At 37.2% G+C, this 20,424-nt stretch overlaps 1 protein-coding gene across 1 annotated transcript; it reads right to left on the bottom strand.

Annotated features, from left to right (window-relative positions):
* Positions 1–12,545: 12,545 nt before the first annotated feature.
* LOC113343974 lies at positions 12,546–13,712 on the bottom strand. Its single transcript, XM_026588043.1, has 2 exons — positions 13,161–13,712; positions 12,546–12,890 (listed from the first exon to the last, which is right to left on the bottom strand). Exons 1-2 carry the CDS (start codon positions 13,710–13,712, stop codon positions 12,546–12,548), a joined length of 897 nt encoding a protein of 298 aa, XP_026443828.1.
* Positions 13,713–20,424: the final 6,712 nt, after the last annotated feature.

The raw sequence follows: 20,424 nt of genomic DNA, 5'->3' as shown, positions 1-20,424 counted from the left end.
CTCCCCACAAAGATATGAAAATTAAGCGCAAGTTCAACGGAACTCTCCCCCATTTGATGCCATTCCCTAGAGAACAACAAGAGCGACCTTACTTTTACAAGAAAAGAAGGATTTTATTGGACACCAAAAACCATAAGGAAATGATTTTCTATATCCAAAAAAAAACTCAATTAAACTAATCACAAGAGACCCCATGATTAATTTAATCGGTATACACAACCAAAATAATCACAAACGAATCTATGATTAATCTAGTTGGAAATGCTCGACATAAGAACTTACGGAGCTACGACTAAGTACACCATAAAAGAATGATTAACTCAATCGTCTTATGCTCCACACAAGAAAAAATTATGGAGCATTGCAGTATACACATACGATATGGATTAGGGAATGATCAATACTACGGCATATACAAGGATTCATTCTATGTTCCATCACTATTTGCAAAATGACATACAATAGACATAATCCTTGCGAACAAAAGATTTTAACCTATCTTCCATCAATAATTGACATAATAGGCTTAACTTTTGTTTGTCAAAAGTTCATTCCTTCTTTTATTAACACATGCATATCGACATATAAAGGAGATAACTTTCGACATCATATGGGACAATAATAGTTCACGGACGTAAACACACATACCCCATAACATATTGCAATATATAAAACCATAAAGATTAATACTGCAATCATCATCTTCCAAGCAATTTTTAGAATTTAAACAAATAAACCTAAAAAATAAAGATGAAAAAAAAAACAATGGACATAGCTATGTGTACTCGCAATTATGGCTATTCCAAACTCTAGTTATTCATCCTAAAACATAAGAAATAAATTCTCATAAGAAGACTTTCTAGACATAAAGTAAAACATCTACTTTAAAACCGATCACAAGCTAAATCAAAGTTCGCGTTCGGAAGCTTCACGGGTTTCGAGGCTTTTGAGCTTGTGATTCATATTATCAACTGCGTCTTCAGAGAAGATATCCTTGTTGAGAAGTTCTTTAGCCTGTGACTTTATGAGACCAAGGTCAGTAGTAACCTTTTTCACCTCAGTTCTGATCACATCAAGATCCTTCATTGTATCAACAAGTTGTAGTTTTGCTTCCTCAAAATACTGAAGAAAGTCATGAACTACTTCAGCTGAAACCATATCCACATTCTCAACATCTTGGTGTGAGTAGGCATAGTAGCACGAAGCATTAGGTGCACCTTCTTCTACAAGAGTTCTTTTCTTCTTCCCTTTCTATTCAACACCAAAACCTTTTTCAAGAAATCCCCTTGCAAAATCACCATAGCTAGATGAAGAAGAAGACATTCTTGATAACCCAGAGAATAACCTAGAGTATGCGTACGTGAAGCGTAACTCAATAGGTCGGGCATTTAAAGGGTTTCTTAGGGAAGGAATTTTTAGGGTTCCCTTAATTGACTCATGCCAGTTACATGGGAACCTGTACGAGAACAATCTCAACCCAAGACACAAAAATAAAAAATGTGCGTACACAACCTTGTTGAAGGATCTTGCAACAAGAGTAGCACCTTGTTTAACTAATCAAACAAATAGAAATTTTGATCATAACAAACAAATACTTGTGCAAGCATTTTTTGCAGGATACATGTAGTTGCAGGAATCCTACACTACACCCCTCACAAGATTTCATTAACATTCAACTCATTTTAGATTAACAATCTTAATTTTATTGATGAATCTTTGAACAATCTTACAAGAGAAGATAAAGGAATCAAGAATAACCACTTCTCTAGATTTTCTCTCTCTTGTTTACTTGTTTCTCAATCAGAAAAGATCTCTCTCCCCTTCCTTTACAACTGAACGACTATTTATAGGGAAATACATGGTGGATGACGGCTAATCTGTCATTTATTTTCGGATATGGCTTGCGACATTCTCGCAACCTTACGAATGTTAATCTCGCAAACTCTCTTATTTTCGCAGAATCATCACATTTTTCTCATGATTTTAGATGACGTCGTTTATTATGTCATTTCTGGAATTGTTCTGCGACGCTGTTGTGTTGTGTTGTTGATAATTTCGCTGAGGCATTATTGCTGCGAGATTCTGATCCCACATCTTGCCTCTTCTTATATCTTCTCTGCAAAGTAGAGAATGATGTGAGAAATGCCGCAACTGTTCATCTCTTCATATTCCGCAATTATCACACGTATTCTTTCTTCCATCTGTTTCTTGACACATCTTCTGCAACCGCTGCTTTTCAACCGCTCACGTCTTTTCGTCTTAATGGTGTTTATTTCTTCGAGTAAAAAATCTTCTTTATATATTCTTCTTACTCTTCTTTCCACTTTCTTTTTACTTTCTCTTCTCTTTTTTTTCTCCCATCTCTGCAACTCTATTGTTCTTCCGTAAATTCTGCTACTGTAATTCTTCCCTCTTCAATCTTCTTACTTTTTATTCATTCCCATACTCTATATTCAAATATGCCTCCAAGTGGCCATAAACATGAGAAAAACTTAAAAGATGTTCAAAAAGATCTTGCTGAGAAAGGTTTCACACTTTCTACCATTCCTGGTGAAAGTGCCAAGTCAATTCTTTCTATCAAAATTTTCTCTGATCAATATTGTGATGATCAATCAATCATAATTTCGCTAGGTCAGATTCTCGCAGGTCTCCCCATTCCTCTTTATGACCCAGATATTCCTCTGTTCTATGAAATTCTCGCTCATTCGGGATTTTCGCGAGCTATCTTCCAATTGAGTGGGGATTGCATCCGTCTGATGCTAGAGTTCGCTAACCGTGGTGCTGGTAAAGGATCTCTGTACTCCAAAGAACTTAGGGATCATAAATTCGCAGACCTGGAGATAATTGCTTGTTAGCTCTTCGCTCATACACTGATGAGGTAAGAAATATTCTCTTATGATTTTAAACAGTATATTGTTGCCTCTATTTCTTATTTCTATCTTTTGTGTGAAGATTATTGCTGAAATAGAAGAGTCTGCCAATGTTGCGAAGATTGGTGATAAAGGCAAAGGTGCTCTTCGCATGGAAAAACCAACTGCTCCTCCTTCAAAGAAAAGAAAAGTCCGTTCTTCCTCTCCTTCAAATATTCCTTCTCATGAAAACTCCGAGAATGATGAGGATAATGATGACCTTGCTGCAAATGAAGATTCTCCATCTGAATCTTCTATGGTTAAGCTCTCTGGCCTCTTTTCTGATTCTTTGCAAGGAATAGGAGATATTCAATTCGCTAACACCTGTAAAGCTCTCGCTACAATTTGCGATGTTCCTTTGCTGGATGGTGATAATTCTCTTCGCGGAGTTTCTAGATCAGTGACTCCCAATTTCCTGCATTCTCTTAATAGTCTGGTATGCTTTCATCCTTTTACTTCTTCATTGTTGTAATTCAAAATCTCTTTCTATTTTAATACTTTTTATATTTTCTCACAGTCTGGAAAAGCTTCTTTCGCTGTTGCCTCAGATCTAGAGAGGAGATGCGAAAATCTTAGAAAGAAGAATCTTCAATTTCGCACAAAGAATGAGGAACTCGAAGCTGAAGTCAAATGTCTTCGCGAGAAAAACAGACAACTAGAAATTGATTCTTCTTCGTATAAGAACAAAATCTCTAGTCTTCAGCAAGCTAATAATTAGCTCTATGATATGTTACTTTTCTCCTTTCCTTTCATTCATTCATCCTGTTGTTTTATCTTATTTAATTGATCTTTTTTGCAGACATTTATGGTCTTTCTGATGAAGCTACCATTCTTCGTTCATTTCCTAATGCCTTGGATAATGATACCCTTCTTGAGCGTCTTAATAAATCTTTAAATATTTTCTCAAGTGATAAAATTTCATCTCTTTCCCTGAATGAATTAAGATCCAAATTTTGCCTCTTAGAAATTGACCATAGATCTAGTTTAGGCTTAGCCAACCGATTTAAGCGTCTCTTTCTTAATGCTAAAGAGAAAATCAATGAGTTGAGAACCAAAATTAGCAGTCTCATAGATGATAAGGATCGCATCTCTGATCAAGGTGCTAAGGCTTTGGCGAAATTCCAACAGACCCTTCTTGAAGTTCAACTTGAACGAGATGAAGCTAACCGCAAGAATACTGAGCTCTTTGACAGAGAAAACCAAATTCGTTCTCGTCTTCTTATAAGTAATGAGGATGAATTCGCTTGGGCTGCGAAAATCTTAGATGATGCCAGAAAACTTTTAGGTGTAAATGTTAGTCTCCATGTTGAGCATACAGCCTTGATTAGAGATATGATTTCTGACAGAGAAGGTTATTAACTGTTCTCCAATACTAATCTTTTGTTTCTTATGAATTTTCATCAAGTTATTAATTGATTGCCTTTGGCTCGCAGATTCTGAAAATAGATATCGCAAAAAGATTGAGGAACTTGAAGCTGAAAAAGTGGAACTCGCAAAGAATCTTTCTTCTCGCAACGACAAGTATTCTAGATTAAAGAATCAAATCAAGATCACTGTTGCGAACTTTAAGAATGATGCTATGCATTTTCACAATCAAACTATTCAAATGGTTTGCGATGACCATAGTATTCCTCATTCTGATTATCCTTGTCTCTTAGAGGAGATCCCAAAGAACATTCCCAGTCTGATTATTTCTGATAGCGAAGGTTTTGAGGAAGATGAAAATTCTGATGCAGACGAAGAAGGGAACAAGTCTGATGAAGATGATGAAGGATCAACTAAGAAGTAGTCTTTGTTTCTTTCTTCAATCTTCTGTAATACTTGTACATTTATTCCTCCTTTATGTATACTTGCAAATTATTTTGGTTTTCCATATTCTTTAATATATGAGTTTCTTTCATTTTGACCTGCATCCATTAAAACAATTCTTCCTTGCAATATGGTTAATCAATATAATCATTAATTTTTTTTAATTTTTGCGTAAATCTATCATGTGGAGACAAATAACATTTTCTAATTTCATTCATTCCCATACTTGCCTCTGTTATTTGTGTCCAAATGAGAGATTTTGCAGATTTTTCTTATTTTGTGCCACGACTTCGTAGTTGTTTATCTATAATTTCGCAATCTTATGCGAAGTGAATTTCGATTCTTTTCAAAATCTCATTCCTGTGTGGTCTTATTTTGCCTTCCTAATTAAAGGTCTTATTATGCCACCTCTTGTCATTGCGACAAAATCGCAGGACGTTCTTGCACTTTCATGCAAAAACCCATTGATCTTGCCTTAACTTTTTCTTTTGTATTATGGCCTCTTCAGGAATGTTGCGACAATATGATAGGCCTAAATATTCTTGCGAAAATAAAGCCCCATGACATTGTCGTCTTGCGACGAAATCGCAGGACGTCTTCGCACTTTCATGCGAAAAACCATTGATCTCGTCTTATCTTTTTCTTTTGTATTATTGCCTCTTCAGGATTGTTGCACAAATATGACAGGCCTTAATACCCTTGCGAGTAAAAAGCCTCATGACATTTGCGTCTTAAGACACTTATCAGCTCCTTAATGGAGAGTGCCGCCCTTATCTTCCCCCTGGTTGCCCCTTCAAGGAAGCGTACTTCTACCATACAAGGTTAGCTCCTCCCATCCAGTCTTAACAACAACCAGTTGTTTTCGCAGCCTCTTATCCTTTTACCTATAGGGCTTATGGTTACGAGACTGCACCCTAAGTGGGGTTTTCTTCGGGCCGAGTGCAGTATAAGCCAAGACTTGTCAAGAATGGAAAGGTACGCTTCAAACGCCCCTGGCACTCTTGACTCAACCGTGTACCTCGGCGCCTTGATCAGATTCTGCACTCCTTGGGAGAGTCCTTATTACCTTAGTCGCCCAACCTAAATCATATGCTTAAGCTGAGAATCCAAGGTGCCTCTCTCGGATGGGTTTTATTGACCCCAAATCTCCATGACTCAGGTTCTGGTGGCGGTGTAGCCTTTCCCTGAGCCGTGCAACAGGTACCCCTTTATATGACGTACTTTAGGTCTTACATTTTCCTCTTGCGAAATTGTACTCGCGAATTAGGGTGTACGCCATAAAGGTTCGCCCCTTTCTCTTTTGTCATTGTTCTCTGATTGTCTTTTGTAGAATTCATTATCTCTACGAGATTCTTGCACATCATCATATTGTATTTGCATTTCGCAATCTCAATTTTGTCATTCAATAAAATGTACTTTTGAGAATTTTGTTTATTGCGAGAGTGTCGCAAAAAATCAATCATTCATACATTACCTTTGCTATCCTCTGCTTCTTTGTTATTTTGTGTTACTATTTACTTAGTAGTGGTATGTTCACCATTTTTTATCCTGAGCTAGCATTAGTTTCGCAACATCTCTTCTTCTTTTCTTTCGATTGCATCCACCATCAACCTCTCACTTCTTTGTGTCTCTTTGATTTTGTGTCGCCAATTTTCCTTCTTATTTGCTCTCCCTTCGCAAGATTCTATCTCAGTTTCGTAACACCTCTTTCCTTCAACCCAATCTACCTTTATGATTCCTACACCGCTGGGGTGAGGGAATTTGATGCACTGGTGGAGAGTTGAAGCTACACCTAGAATCCCATGTAGCCAAGGTCGACCAATTAATGCATTGTAGGGTGATTCTACATCAACGACACAGAACAAGATTTCAGAAGATATTCCCTTCAATGGAATTCTCATAGTAACCTCCCCTTTAGGCTTGCTGGCAGTACCATTAAAACCATATATCTTATATGTTGATGGTATAAGATCATTATCTCTTCCTCCCATAGTTTTATAAGTATGATAAAATAAGATATTCACAGAGCTTCCAGTATCGATTAGAATCCTATTAATTGCCCATGAATCTTCAGTTTCATCATCCTCATCTTCTTTCGGTTTTGGATTAATTTCTAATTTTACTAACAATGGATTATCATGTACCTGTTCACCTTCGGGGATTTCTTCTGCGGTAAAAGAAATAATCTGTTTCTGCCATTCCTCTAGTGGCGAGGTTTTCGCAATATTCATAATTTCTCTTCCATCGTTATCTCTTGCGAACACTCTACTCAAAACATTTTCATGAAAATCTTCAATTGTCTTGTATGAATATACGATAGAGTGACAGAATAGATTCTTTGCTTTTGCACCAACTTCTATGAAGAATGTTTCCTTCTTTTTCATCGTATTCACTTTGTGATGTTCTGGTGGTGGTGGCAATGGTTGAGATTGTGGGTGTCCTACCAAAAAGTGGTTTAGTTTTCCTTGATCTATCATTCTCAGAATAATTCTTTTTACATTTCTGCAATCATTTGTAGTATGTCCATGAAAATGATGATAAGAACAAAACTCATGACTTCTGTAGTTTGGAGGTGGTTCCGTTCCCATGTTCCATGGTGTTGGTATATTCTCCATCAAAATTATAGCTTCTCATATTTTCTCCACACTTGCATTTAGAGGTGGCATCTTGATTTATTCCCATACTACCTTGTGACCTCCTTGTCCTCTATTATAGTTTTGTCTTTGACCTCCATACGTTTCTTGTGGCTGATCGAGTCTTTGAATCTTGTTATTTCCACCACGATTGTAGAAATTTCTTTCTCCTTCATATTCCTCTTGATCTCGGCTTCCCATAGCCACCAGTTTCTGTTGATTGTTACCTGTCACCTTCTCTTGTTGTTCTTGCGAAATATTCACCACTGTGTTTATTAGCTTGGGTAATAAGCTTGCATTCGCCATTTGTGAACTGGTATTCACAACTGGGTATGATTCCATTTCATTTTGCCTTTCCTCTAGAGCAATATATTCTTCTTGAAGTTCTCGCAATTCAGTCATTGTGATCGTATTCTTGACTCTGAAAATTTGGATATACAATAGGTTGGTTGCAAACATAGCATTGATGAATGATAGGATAAGATATCTCTCATCTACACGGCCAGCCATTTCGCTACACATATTCCTCCATCTTTTAGTTAGGTGCTTCAAACTTTCGCCAATCCTTTGTTTTAATCCAAACATATCTTCAATACCAGGTCGCGAAGAATTATTACTTATATATGCCCCAAGGAATGTAGTCTGCAAATGATTGAAGGATGTTATTGTATTCTTTGGTAGACATTCGAACCATTTTAACGCCTCCCCTGTTAAGCTGGATGCGAAATACTTGCATAATACGACATCATGATTTTCCCATTGCAGCATACACCTCACATAGGCTTTAATGTGTTGAATTGCACAAGTTGTTCCATCAAAAATGCTGGTTAATGCGGGAAAATTGCATTTCTGAGGTATTCCTCCTAGTTGTACTTCCCTTGTAAATGGAGTTTTCGCAGCTTCTTCTATAACTTCATCCAATTGTCTTCTGCCTACTTCTCCTCTATTATTTAGCATTCCTCTCATTTCTTCTAACTCTTTCAAGATTTGTTTATTTACACCTGAATTTTGATCCATTGGTCTTTTTAATTTCGCCTCTCTTCTTCTGCGTTCATGTCTTTCTTCTCTCGCGAAACTTTGCATTTCTTCTTCATTATCCTCATTTCGTCTTCTTCTGCGAGTCTCTTCTTCATATCTATCTTGAATTCGCATATAATGATGTCTCTCATTTTCCCCTTCATGATTTTGTTCATTTCTTATTAATTCCATTCGCTGTCTTCCAGCCATCCTCTGTATTCTATCATACTCTTCATTGATATTACCGTTATTCCGATTTTTTGTTCGTTTTCTTTCTCAGTTGTCGTGATTGTTCTGGCGAATTGTTTCTTGAAGCTCTTGTTCTTCCATTTCCGCTCTTAATATTTCACGTTCGCAAACTAAACGTGCTTGTTCAGCATAATGTCTTTCAATTTCTTCTTCAATCGTTTGTTGATTTCTTTGAGTTTCTCTTTCATGTAAAATTCTCATTCCTTCCTCTCGATTTCCTTCGCCATCTTGATCATTTCGTCCCTGACGTTGTCCATTCTCTTGATTTCTACCATTTTGCATATCATCAAAAGTTTCATTTTGTGGAACGTAACGATCATCAGTTCTTTCTCCATTTTCGCGATATTCTTCATTAAGATTTGATATTTCTTCTTGAATATTATTTCCAGCATTAATTGTGGGTGAGTTTCGCCTCATTTCTCTTCTAGTCGATCTTGAATATGATTTTGTAATACTTCTCGATCTTCTACTCTGTAGTCTCATATTTTCCATCCTCAATTCGTGATTTTGCCTTGTTAAATTCGCACGTTCTTCTGCCTCAGCTCTTCTTTCTTCGTGTATTCTTCGTCTCAATGTTTCTAACGCTCCAATTTCCTCATCTCCATGAATTATTCCTTCACCTATTTCTTGATTTCTCTCTACCTGTCTATGGTTTCTGGTTTGCTGCTCTTCTTCTACTTCTTCTACTGAATTTGATTGCCAAGTGTGGATACTCACCCTATCATAGTCTGTATTCCTTCCTTGTATTAGTGTTTTTTGAACTGGTGGTTGAATTCGATTTTCTCCATTATTTCTCATTCTAGTTGATCTCCCATTTCACTTCTTTCCCTTCCAGCAATTCTCTTGCTTCTTCTAACAGTAGTTGGTTGTTCTGATGTATTTCTTCTTCAAGACATTTCTTCAATATTAATGAATTGCAAGAGATTATGTAAAATTCTTAATCAATCACTCCAAATCTTCACAAATCTTTAATATTAATCTTCAATTTTTTCTAGAATAATCTTCTATCTTCAATCCGTTCCCTGTTTCTAGCGCCATTATGTAGTTGCAGGAAATCCTACACTACACCCCTCACAAGATTTCATTAACATTCAACTCATTTTAGATTAACAATCTTAATTTTATTGATGAATCCTTGAACAATCTTACAAGAAAAGATAAAGAAATCAAAAATAACCACTACTCTAGATTTTCTCTCTCCTATTTACTTATTTCTCAATCAGAAAAGATCTCTCTCCCTTTCCTTTACAACTGAACGACTATTTATAGGGAAATACATAGTGGATGACAGCTAATCTGTCCTTTATTTTCGGATATGGATTGCGACATTCTCGCAACCTTACGAATGTTAATCTCGCAAACTCTCTTATTTTCGCAGAATCATCACATTTTTCTCATGATTTTAGCTAACGTCGTTTATTATGTCATTTCTGGAATTGTTCTGCGACGCTGTTGTGTTGTTTTGTTGATAATTTCGCTGAGGCATTATTGCTGCGAGATTCTGATCCTACAATACACATGCTAAAGATGATAAGAAGTCAGCACGGGAATCCGAAAAATACCTTGACAACAAGTATACCTGAACATATCTCTCAACCAGGTTTTTTGTGCGAGAGATTTCAACCTTGTGATTAATTGGCACAAGTACGAGCTTTTAGCTCATCAAATGAATATTGTTTTTGGTTAAACCCCTTTCTTCTGTACTTTGGAAGAAAACTGTTATGATGTGAAAAATTATCATAAAATTTACTATCATCATAATATGACACATAGTAAGGATCTTTAGCTGAAGAGTGTTGTCTAGATGAAGTACACAACCTGTTGATGATTTCCTTATATCCCTCAATAATCAATCTTAGGTTATCATCCGTCTGTTCATGCCTGCATTCTTCACTTGATACATGATTCACATCAGGATTATCATTATCTTCATTTCTTATAGAAGAGAGAACATGAATTCTTCTTGGACGATATTTGTCGAAATGTCTATTATGCTTTTGTGCATTTGAGGAACTCCTTGAACTGACTTTCCTGGTAGGAAACACATGACGTGTACTAAAACCAATTGGTTTAGACATATGAATGTCAGTTACACCTTTAAGAATCAAATCTAAGGTGTGTTGAAGTTGAGTCAGCGATTTGTTTTTCAACGTGGGTTTCCTCTTTTGCACCATATGTCCTTTTGAATCACAAAATAGGCACACTTTCTGATCACGGGCACTAACCCTTGCATGTCTATCAAGGTCAGATCGGTTCAAAACATCTGCCAAGGCTTCAGTTCCGTACCATACATCATAAAATAGAGAAGTCTCCCTCCCATCTCCAATTAAAGATTTGGTATTGCGAATAACATCCTGATGCACCCAACGAATTCCAGGAAGAATCGAAGATTTAACTCCAGCCAACTTCAGTCGTCCATCTCTGCAGGTGAACTTTGAATCTAAGAACCTAGCCCATTTCTTCGTTGAAGCCTTAATGCTCCACCACAGCTTTATGATCAGCGCCTTGTTCATTGTTCTTAATCTAGTTAACCCAAGACCACCTTCCCACACCGGACTGCAGATTTTGTCATAACCAACCACAAAATCTCTAGAAAAATTCGAATCTCCCGACCAAAAGAAATTACGAATCACACGTTCACATTGTTTGACAAATTTGACAGGCCACTTATATACAACCATGTTATGAATCACATAGCTAGAAAGGACAATTTTAATAAGAACCACACGGTCTTGAAAGGAAAGCATCTCACCTTTAAAAACCGAAAGCTGATCTTTAAGTTTGTCTACAACATTGCTTATATGACTATATTTCACCACCCCAGGCATCACCTTAACACCCAAATAACGATCCGGGAAATAAGTAACTCCCATGCTTAAGAAATCCACAATTTATTGGCGTCTATGCAAAGAACCACTTCCAAAGTAAATCTTACTCTTCTCCCTACATACACGCTGACCAGAAGCACGTTGATAATCCTCAAGAAGCTTCACCAAGTTTGTCAGACTCTTCATATTTCCCTTGCAAAAAATCATAATATCATCAGCAAAGAATAAATGAGTTGGAGCAATACCATTACGCTTCACCATATGAGTCATGCATTTGTTTTGAAAAAGCTTAGTGATGTTTCTACTCAGAACATCCTCTATCAAAACAAAAATAAGAGGCGAAAGAGGATCCCCCTGATGCAAACCCTTATTAATCTTGAAAAAACCTTCCGGACTACCATTAAGAAGAATAAAAATTCTAGTAGATTTTAGAATATTGTGAATCCAAGTACACCAATCCTCTAAAAAACCATACCTTCGAGACACCTCCAAAACAAAAGACCAACTAACCGTATCAAAAGCCTGAGAAATATCAAGTTTGAGACCCAGATTACCATCCTTCCTTTTAATGTGCAGCTCATTCACCATCTCCGAAGCCAAATAATGTTTTCATGAATATTCCTCCCCTTCATAAAAGCCACGTGTTCCTCCGAGACCAAATTATCCAAGACTTTACCAAGTTTAGTTGCCAGAATTTTAGTAGAAATTTTAAAGAAAAAATTACTTAGACCAATTGGTCTATATTTCCTTAAACTATCCGCACCTCTCAACTTAGCCAGTAAAAGAATGAGACTAGAGTTAGCCCCATTAGGAATAGATTTGTTATTCCAGCAAAAAATAATAGCCTTAGCTAGACCTTGATGAATTAAATCCCAACAGTGTCTATAAAAACACCCCGAGAATCCATCCGGACCTGGAGCACTATCCGGACCTAAATCAAAAACCGCCGCCTTAATTTCCTCCATTGAAGGAGTTGAATCCAGCATCTGCCTTTCCTCAAAAGATATAGAATTATGATCATACTCAAACAAGTGATCCTCAATCAGTGAATCTTCCCCATTAAATTTGTTCTCATAATAAGAAACAACATGGTCTCTTAATTAGTCCGTCTCATTGATAAGAGACCCATCATCTGTCACCAACTTCGAAATAGTATTGGCACTTCTGCGGGTCTTGATAGTACTATGGAAGTAAGAAGTATTACTAGAACCCTCCAAAATCCATTTGTTGCGAGACTTTTGCTTTAACATAATATGTTGCTGCATACGCACCTCATGGACATCCACCAGCGCATCTTTCATCACATTCTGCTTAGAAGTATCAAACGGATCCTCATCCGAATTCCTACTAGCTACTTCTAATTTCAATTGAGCTTGTTTCAGTCGTGCATTGACATTGCCAAACACCTGCTGATTCCAAAACTTCATAGCCACCTTCAATCTCTTCTTTTTAAAAGGAAAGATAAAATCAGGATTACCATACACCGGAGCATTCCAAGAAGCCTCAACCATTCTCAAAAAATCAGGATGCGTAAACCACATTTTCTGAATTCTGAAAGGAGCACGTCTCGGTCTAGGAGAAACAAAAGGATAACTAATAAGGGTCGAATGATCGGAAACTTACCTAGGAAGAGCTTTACACCACCAATTCGAAAACTTAGTTACCCAAGGTTCATTAATAATAGCACGATCCAACTTACTAATAATTCTTCGCACCCCCGATTGACCATTAGTCCAAGTGAACTTAGATCCCAAAGAATCCGCCTCAAAAAGACTATTTTCCTCCATCCAATCACTGAATTCATTAATACTAGAAGTAAGAGTTTCTCTACCCCCTTTATTCTCCTCATTACGAAGAACACAGTTAAAGTCACCAATAACCAGCCAAGGAGTTGTATAATCCACCGCAGAGAGCTGACTCCATAACCTCCTTCTAAAAACTTGAAAATAACTAGCGTGAACAAAAGAAATGAATACCCCCTCAGTTCTCACCGTAATGGCCTGTCTAGTCATATTTAACACCACTGGCTCTTCAATATCCTCACTCCAAAGAATCCAAAGATTACCTATAGAACTTGAAGAAGAATTATGAACTGTCTTTTTTACAAAACCGGTTAAATTAAGCCTCAACATAACACCATATGAATAAGGAATTTTCGGCTCAGCAATACAAAGTATAACCGGCTTAAAAACATTAACTAACTCATGCAACTTCAAACTAGCCTCCACCTTCGCCACCCCATTGATATTCCAATAGAGCACTCGCATTAGGAAACAGACTTCTTTGGTTTATTAATTACATTTGGATTCTTAATCGGAACCCTTTTTCAATAATTGGAGAGAAACCCTTGCGAACACGGATTCCCAACTCATTAACCTCAGAGTCAGAATCAGACTTGGAGTCTGTTGTTCTACTTTGTTGCCTATCACTTTGAGAAGCACTTTGTTTCGAGCTAGTCATACGAATACGACCAGGCTTCCTGGTCTGTTTTGGTACTACTTTCTCCATAGGTATCTCGGACCATTTAGCACTCTTGACACCTGAAGCTGCTTTCTCTGGCATGAGTTCTTCATCCGAACTCTCTTCTTCCTGATTGGAGAGTTGCACATCATTGTCAAGTCCCAACTTAGCAGTCAAGACATCAAATTTATTCAGCAACATCACAACGATATTATCAGTTAAGGCATTGCAAATTAGCGTATCTACAATATTATCAACCACCGTGTCTTGAACTTGGAGTTCTCTTATATTTTCAATGGGAGTAGAAGAAGAATTAGCATGGTTCTTATCAGTACTAGAGTGATTAGTTCTTACCAATTCATCACTTGTTCCTGACTTAGCTGCAGTTGTAGTTTCTCCTACTAACAACCTGTTAGCTAATGCTCGTTTCGCAGCTAACGCCTGTTTAGCTGTCTCAACAGCTTCAGACGCAACACGAAGTTGAGCTTTAGAAGCAGCTAGTTCAACTTCAAGCTGTGTGGTTTCCTCCACACCAACAGCATTCTCCCCAACATCAACTGGCACAATGACATTATCTCCCGTACCAGTGTTCGCATTGGTCTCAGCATTCTCATCTGACTTGTCAACACCACTAGTACCTTCTTGAGCATTGTTCTTCTTACGATTGCGGGATCGTTTCTTAACTTTTGCTGTCTTCCAGTCCTGAGTAGACTCATTCTTAGCTTCATTATCCTTTGTTGAATCATCAGACTTGGGTTTCCGTTTACACTCTTTATCAGTGTGACCAATGATGCTGCAATGCAAACAGAATTTTGGATGCTTTGGTATATCCACATATTGCCAGAAAGTTCGACCACCAGCAGTGAGAAGAATCCTGTCTGGAATGTGTTTTGCGAAATCAACGTCCACAAGAACCGAAGCAAAGCTTCCGAACTCCAGATTTAGGGTTCTCTGATCAACCACTATCGGATTACCAACTACTTTACAAATTGAAAGCAGCGATCTCTCTGTCCATAATTCAACATGAAGCCCTGGTAGGTGCACCCATACAGTTGCATGGGATGTATTTTTTCGTTCAGGATCGAAACCAGGATACCAATCCATCAATCTCGATTCCTGTTGGTTAACGTACCACTTCTTGTTACGGATTCTGGATTTTGTTTGTTCATCACGCAACATAACCACAAAGAAACCCTTACTCATTGCCATAAACCTCACTGAATTAGGGTTTAGTTGCCATTGAGTAACTAAGATATTTTTAACTTCCACAAACTTCAAACCCGTGAAGTTTAATCTCGCAATAAAACTTAACTCAAAAGGATTACATCCTTCCTGGTAAAAATCAGCAAGAAAAATCAACATTGTTCTTCCCGTGAAGTTTATTTGTCTCCCACAGATAAACCTAAAAGTTTTGTTCTGTCTTTTGATAAAAATCAAGGTGAACAAGAACCAATTGATAAACCGGACTTATATTCCCGAAGAACATCCTAGTATTATCAATCACCTCACAATAATCTAAATCGTATGGTAGCGAAACTAGATATTGCGGAATCACAAACGATGAGACGAAGATGTTTGTGATTTCTTTTTATCTTGCCCTATCGGAGATATAATCTCAAGTAAATTATTCTAATTGAACTCGTACGATAGAAAATGACAAGATCAGATTGCTCAACTACAAGATAAGTAGTTTCGCCTGGCTTCACAATCCCAATGAAGTATTTTAGTCGTTAATCGATAGGGTCTCGAGAAGAAACCTACGATTAAAGGAGAACCGACTCTAGAAAAATAACTAGTATCACACAGGAGGTATGGGGATTAGTTTTGCACAGTTGCTAGACGTCTCCTTATATAGTTTTCAAATCAGGGTTTGCAATCTAAGTTACCTTGGTAAAAAGCATTCAATAATCACTGTTAGATGAAAAACCTGATTTATCCAAGCTAATATCTTTCAACCGTTAGATCGAAACTTAGCTTGTCACACACATAAATGAAATTATTCATTTAGGTTTGAGTAACCGTACCTAAACGTGTACATTGGTTGGTTCACAAATGGTTGACCAATGGTTAGCCATATGAGTGCTTTGATATCCACCGTATTCATCTTTCTCATAACTAGTTCAAATGAATCATAAGAACTAGTTCAAGAGTTGTTCAATTGCTTAGGTCTTTATACATAGACACAATTGAAACAAAATCGGTTTGATTCGTTTGAATCAATTCATGAAAAATATACCCAAGGTTTGCAAAGATTGCATTCCTTATAATTTATTGTTTTAAGTTCATGAACTACCGATTTGAGAAATAACCAGCTTGGGTACGCATAAGGGTATGCGTACCTTAGCCACCGGATTTTGAGTCGGTTTTAGTTTCCAAACTCAGCAGACTTTTTTGGGTGAAAAAGTTCCGCCAGTACGCGTACGGGTACACGTACCTAATGTGATTGGGTTTTGAGTTTGTAAACTTCACACCCAGCAGAATTTCACCGACGTGAACTTCCGCCAGTATGTGTACGGGTACGCATACCCAACCTGTCTCCTTAACCAATACCGCATGCACACATATGCATGCACTTGGTTTCCGGCACATGTATTTATACACAGATGTGCGAACACAATAAATGCTTACATCCGTAGGTGGTTACATATTCTCAACCCTACATTTCAATCATTGAAACATTCTTCTATAATGTTATAACAGTCGTTAGACATAAAGAATCGACTATCGTCATCAAAGCTATTCTCAAGATTGAAACACCATCATGACTTTCGTTACGGGTAAAGATGAAAATGGTTAAAGCAAAAGCTTACCAACACGTATTTCGAGAAAAAGATAGGCGAGTAAACTCTGCTCGAAATAGCAAATGTGTATGTATGAAAACTATCATACTTATACGACTGTTGTCTCAAGAGTAAGAAATAGAGTAGATAGATTTTTGAGTGACAAGATGAGTTCAAGTCTCCACATACCTTTTATTCGGATGAAGTTCCACCGGTTCCTTGAGTAGTTCTTCGTCTTTGCAAGATAATCGCCATGGAGTCTGGAGCTCAACTATTCCTAATTATCCTAGACCGAGACTTAGTCATAAGTATACTAGAAATCAAGACATATAGTTTTGATCACTAATATTGACAAACATGCTTGATATAGCAACGTATGCGATTTTGACCGAGCAATTCTCTAACAAGTGTGCGCAGATACATGGTTAAGACCCAAGGCGAGCTCGATTAATGGATGAAGCAAATAGGTTGAGAAGATGACATGAATTATTGATACAAGGTGACTCGACTGTCATTCTAGGAAGAAAAACTAGTGTATCTTAAGAAGGTATTAGGTAAAAAATTTTAAAACTACAGGAAGAGAGAGCACTGTCATCACAATACAACACAGACCATTTGTCAAGAAGAAGATCTTCGTTGAGGGTTATGTGTATCTTCTCATTGGTCCATAGAGAGGATACACATAAAAGAATAGTCAAGTTGTATATTGATGAACATGAAGTTCATCAGTGGTGTTGACACACTCCTTTTTACTCTCCTCTCCTATACTAGAATTATTAGGAGAATGACAAAGCTTACCTGGATCAGCTGCTTTCCTTGCCTTCTTGATCTTGCGCTTGAGACCGTTGATACTGGTCTTGAGTTCCGAGACACGATTATTGATGTGAATATGATCAGGAATATCATCAAGATCATTATTGAGGGTAAAGAGAGAAGTTTGAAGAATTTTTCTTTCTTCGACACCTTTTTCTTCTTACAGGTCTTTCAGAATTATCAGTCATCCACATAACATTGTTCCTTTTACAGTTGTAAGTAGAAGAAATGTTATGCTCATAATCAGAAAAAGCCTCATTGCAGCCTTTTTCATGATTGTGGAATGAGTTTTTAACTGAACACTGAGGAACAGGTTTAATGACTTCTTTCAACATCTTCTTTCAACATGACCTTTCTTTCTGCAATAATAGCAGTTGACAGGAGAGTTTTTATTTTTCCTCAACTGAGCCATCCTTGTAGGCTCACGTACTTTATTATCAGATACATCTACTGTAGTAGAAGGGTTTATTGCCTTGACAAAACTCATCTTACCTGTACTTGGAGCTTCTATACCTTTATAGCCCAGACCACGTGTATCACGATGTTCTTTGCAAGCTCCAAGCATAGAAGATAGTTTTATAGAGCTAGAATTAAACTTTTTCAATTCAATTCTAATGCCTTGATCTTTTTAAGAGCCGTACTAAGATCAGTCTCCAATTATTTTTCTCGCGTGAAGAATACCTTTTCTCTGACGTTAAAACATTCTTGTTGAGAGACATATCTTGCATCGGTTTATGCAAGTATTTCTTTCAACACAAGGAGATTTTGACGAAGATCATCACATTCAGAAATTTTTGAACATATATATTTGTTACGATCTTTAAGAGTATCTTGTAATAAGCTATCATAACCCTTAAAGAGTTTTCTCAATTTTCTGTTTTCAACGCAGAGAGGAGTTAGAAATTCAGCCAAACGGGATGTTGAATTCTTTTTCTTTAGAAGACGATCAAAGAAGAGGATGTACTCTAAGACTTCTTCTTCAATATCTTGTCCTTCTTCTAAATCGCTCCCATCAGAGAGTTCATCTAATTGTTCGTCAAGACGAGCTTCCCAGTAACGAGTGGGTTCAGATGATGAAGAAGATGTGACCGATTTCTCAGGCGTATTAGGATTTTTAGCCAAACTTTCCTGAACTGGTGATGCGTGTTTAGAGATAATATCATCCATCATCAGATCGCTACAAACACAGACTTGTAAGGTCTTTAACGTGTTTGCCTGGTCTGATACCAATTGAAAATGCGGGGGTCTAACAACCACACCTAACAATTCGTTTGGCAATCTGAGAGGACTTACTCCAATACGCTTTCTAGAGAATCAAATAGACAGTCAGACTCAATCTAGAATAAAGTATATCAAAGAGTTTAATATCTATAACTCTTAATTCAATCTGCAATCAACAAATAGAAATCTGCGAGCCCGATTGAATACAAGGGCAATTACTTGAACGGTACCAAAGACCAATGTTCAAGTGTCAATCAATGTAAATCAACAACCAAAGGTTGGATATTCTAATTGATTGATCTTAACGCACAACCTGTGATATTTCAATTATATAACAAAATATAATGCGGAAAAGAAATAACACAAACACCAGAATTTTGTTAACGAGGAAACCGTAAATGCAGAAAAACCCCGGGACTTAGTCCAGTTTGAACACCACACTGTATTAAGCCGCTACAGAAACTAGCCTACTACCAATTAACTTCAAACTGGACTGCAGTTGAACCCTAATCAATCTCACACTGATTCAAGGTACAGTTACGCTCCATACGTCTCTGATCCCAGCAGGATACTATGCACTTGATTCCCTTAGCTGATCTAACCCACAACTAAGAGTTGATACAAACCAAAGTTACTTGATAAACAAATTTGTCTCACACAGAAAAGTCTATAGGATTGAATAAATCTGTCTCCCACAGAAATACCCAAGAGTTTTTGTTCCGTCTTTTGATAAATCAAGGTGAACATGAACCAATTGATAAACCAGACTTATATTCCCGAAGAACGGCGTAGTATTATCAATCACCTCATAATAAACTTAATCGACTAGCGAAACAAGTTATTGTGAAATCACAAACGATGAGACGAAGGTGTTTGTGACTACTTTTCTATCTTGCCTATCGGAAATATAAATCTCAAGCCAATTTTACAATGCACTCAATCACGATAGAAACAACAAGATCAGATCACGCAACTACAAAGAGAATAGTTGGGTCTGGCTTCACAATCCTAATGAAGTCTTCAAGTCGTTAACCTACAGGGTCTCGAAGAAACCTAAGGTTAAAGGAGAATCGACTCTAGTTATGCAACTAGTAACACACAGGAGGTGTGGGGATTAGGTTTCCCGGTTGATAGAGTTCTCCTTTATATAGTTTTCAAATCAGGGTTTGCAATCCAAGTTACCTTGGTAACAAAGCATTCAATATTCACCGTTAGATGAAAAACCTGATTCAACCAAGATAATATCTTTCAACCGTTAGATTGAACTTAACTTGTTACACAAAAATGAAATGTACCCTTATTTAGGTCTACGTAACCTTATCCAAACGTGTACACCATGTTGGTTCACAAATAGTTAACCGAGGTTAGCCATATGATCACTCTCATATCAACCTTATTCATCTTAACCATAACTAGTTCAAATGAATCAAATGAAACTAGTTAAAAAGTTGTTCAACTGCTATATTCTCATAGATTTATACAAGAACACAATTGAAGAAAAATCGGTTTGATTCACTCGAATCAATACATGAACATTATAGCCCCGGTTTGCAAAGATTGCATTCCTTATTAATAAATGTTTAAGTTCATGTACACTACCGATTTTAGAAAGTAACCACTTAAGTACGCGTACTTAAGTAACCGGTTTTTTGAGTTTGGTTTTTCAAAACTCAGCAGAAATTCACAGACGCGAACTTTCTGCCAG

The sequence above is a fragment of the Papaver somniferum genome, unplaced genomic scaffold (assembly GCF_003573695.1).
Source record: "Papaver somniferum cultivar HN1 unplaced genomic scaffold, ASM357369v1 unplaced-scaffold_70, whole genome shotgun sequence".
Classification (NCBI taxonomy): Eukaryota; Viridiplantae; Streptophyta; class Magnoliopsida; order Ranunculales; family Papaveraceae; genus Papaver; species Papaver somniferum.
This window is presented reverse-complemented; position numbering and strand designations above follow the sequence as displayed.

Excerpts from the sequence above, each read along its gene's own strand:
- LOC113343974 (XM_026588043.1), bottom strand. The coding sequence starts at position 13,712 with ATGCGAGTGCTCTATTGGAATATCAATGGGGTGGCGAAGGTGGAGGCT. Across the intron at positions 12,891-13,160 it reads GGACTAATGGTCAATCGGGG|AAGAGATTGAAGGTGGCTAT; the intron begins GTGCGAAGAATT and ends CCTTTTAAAAAG.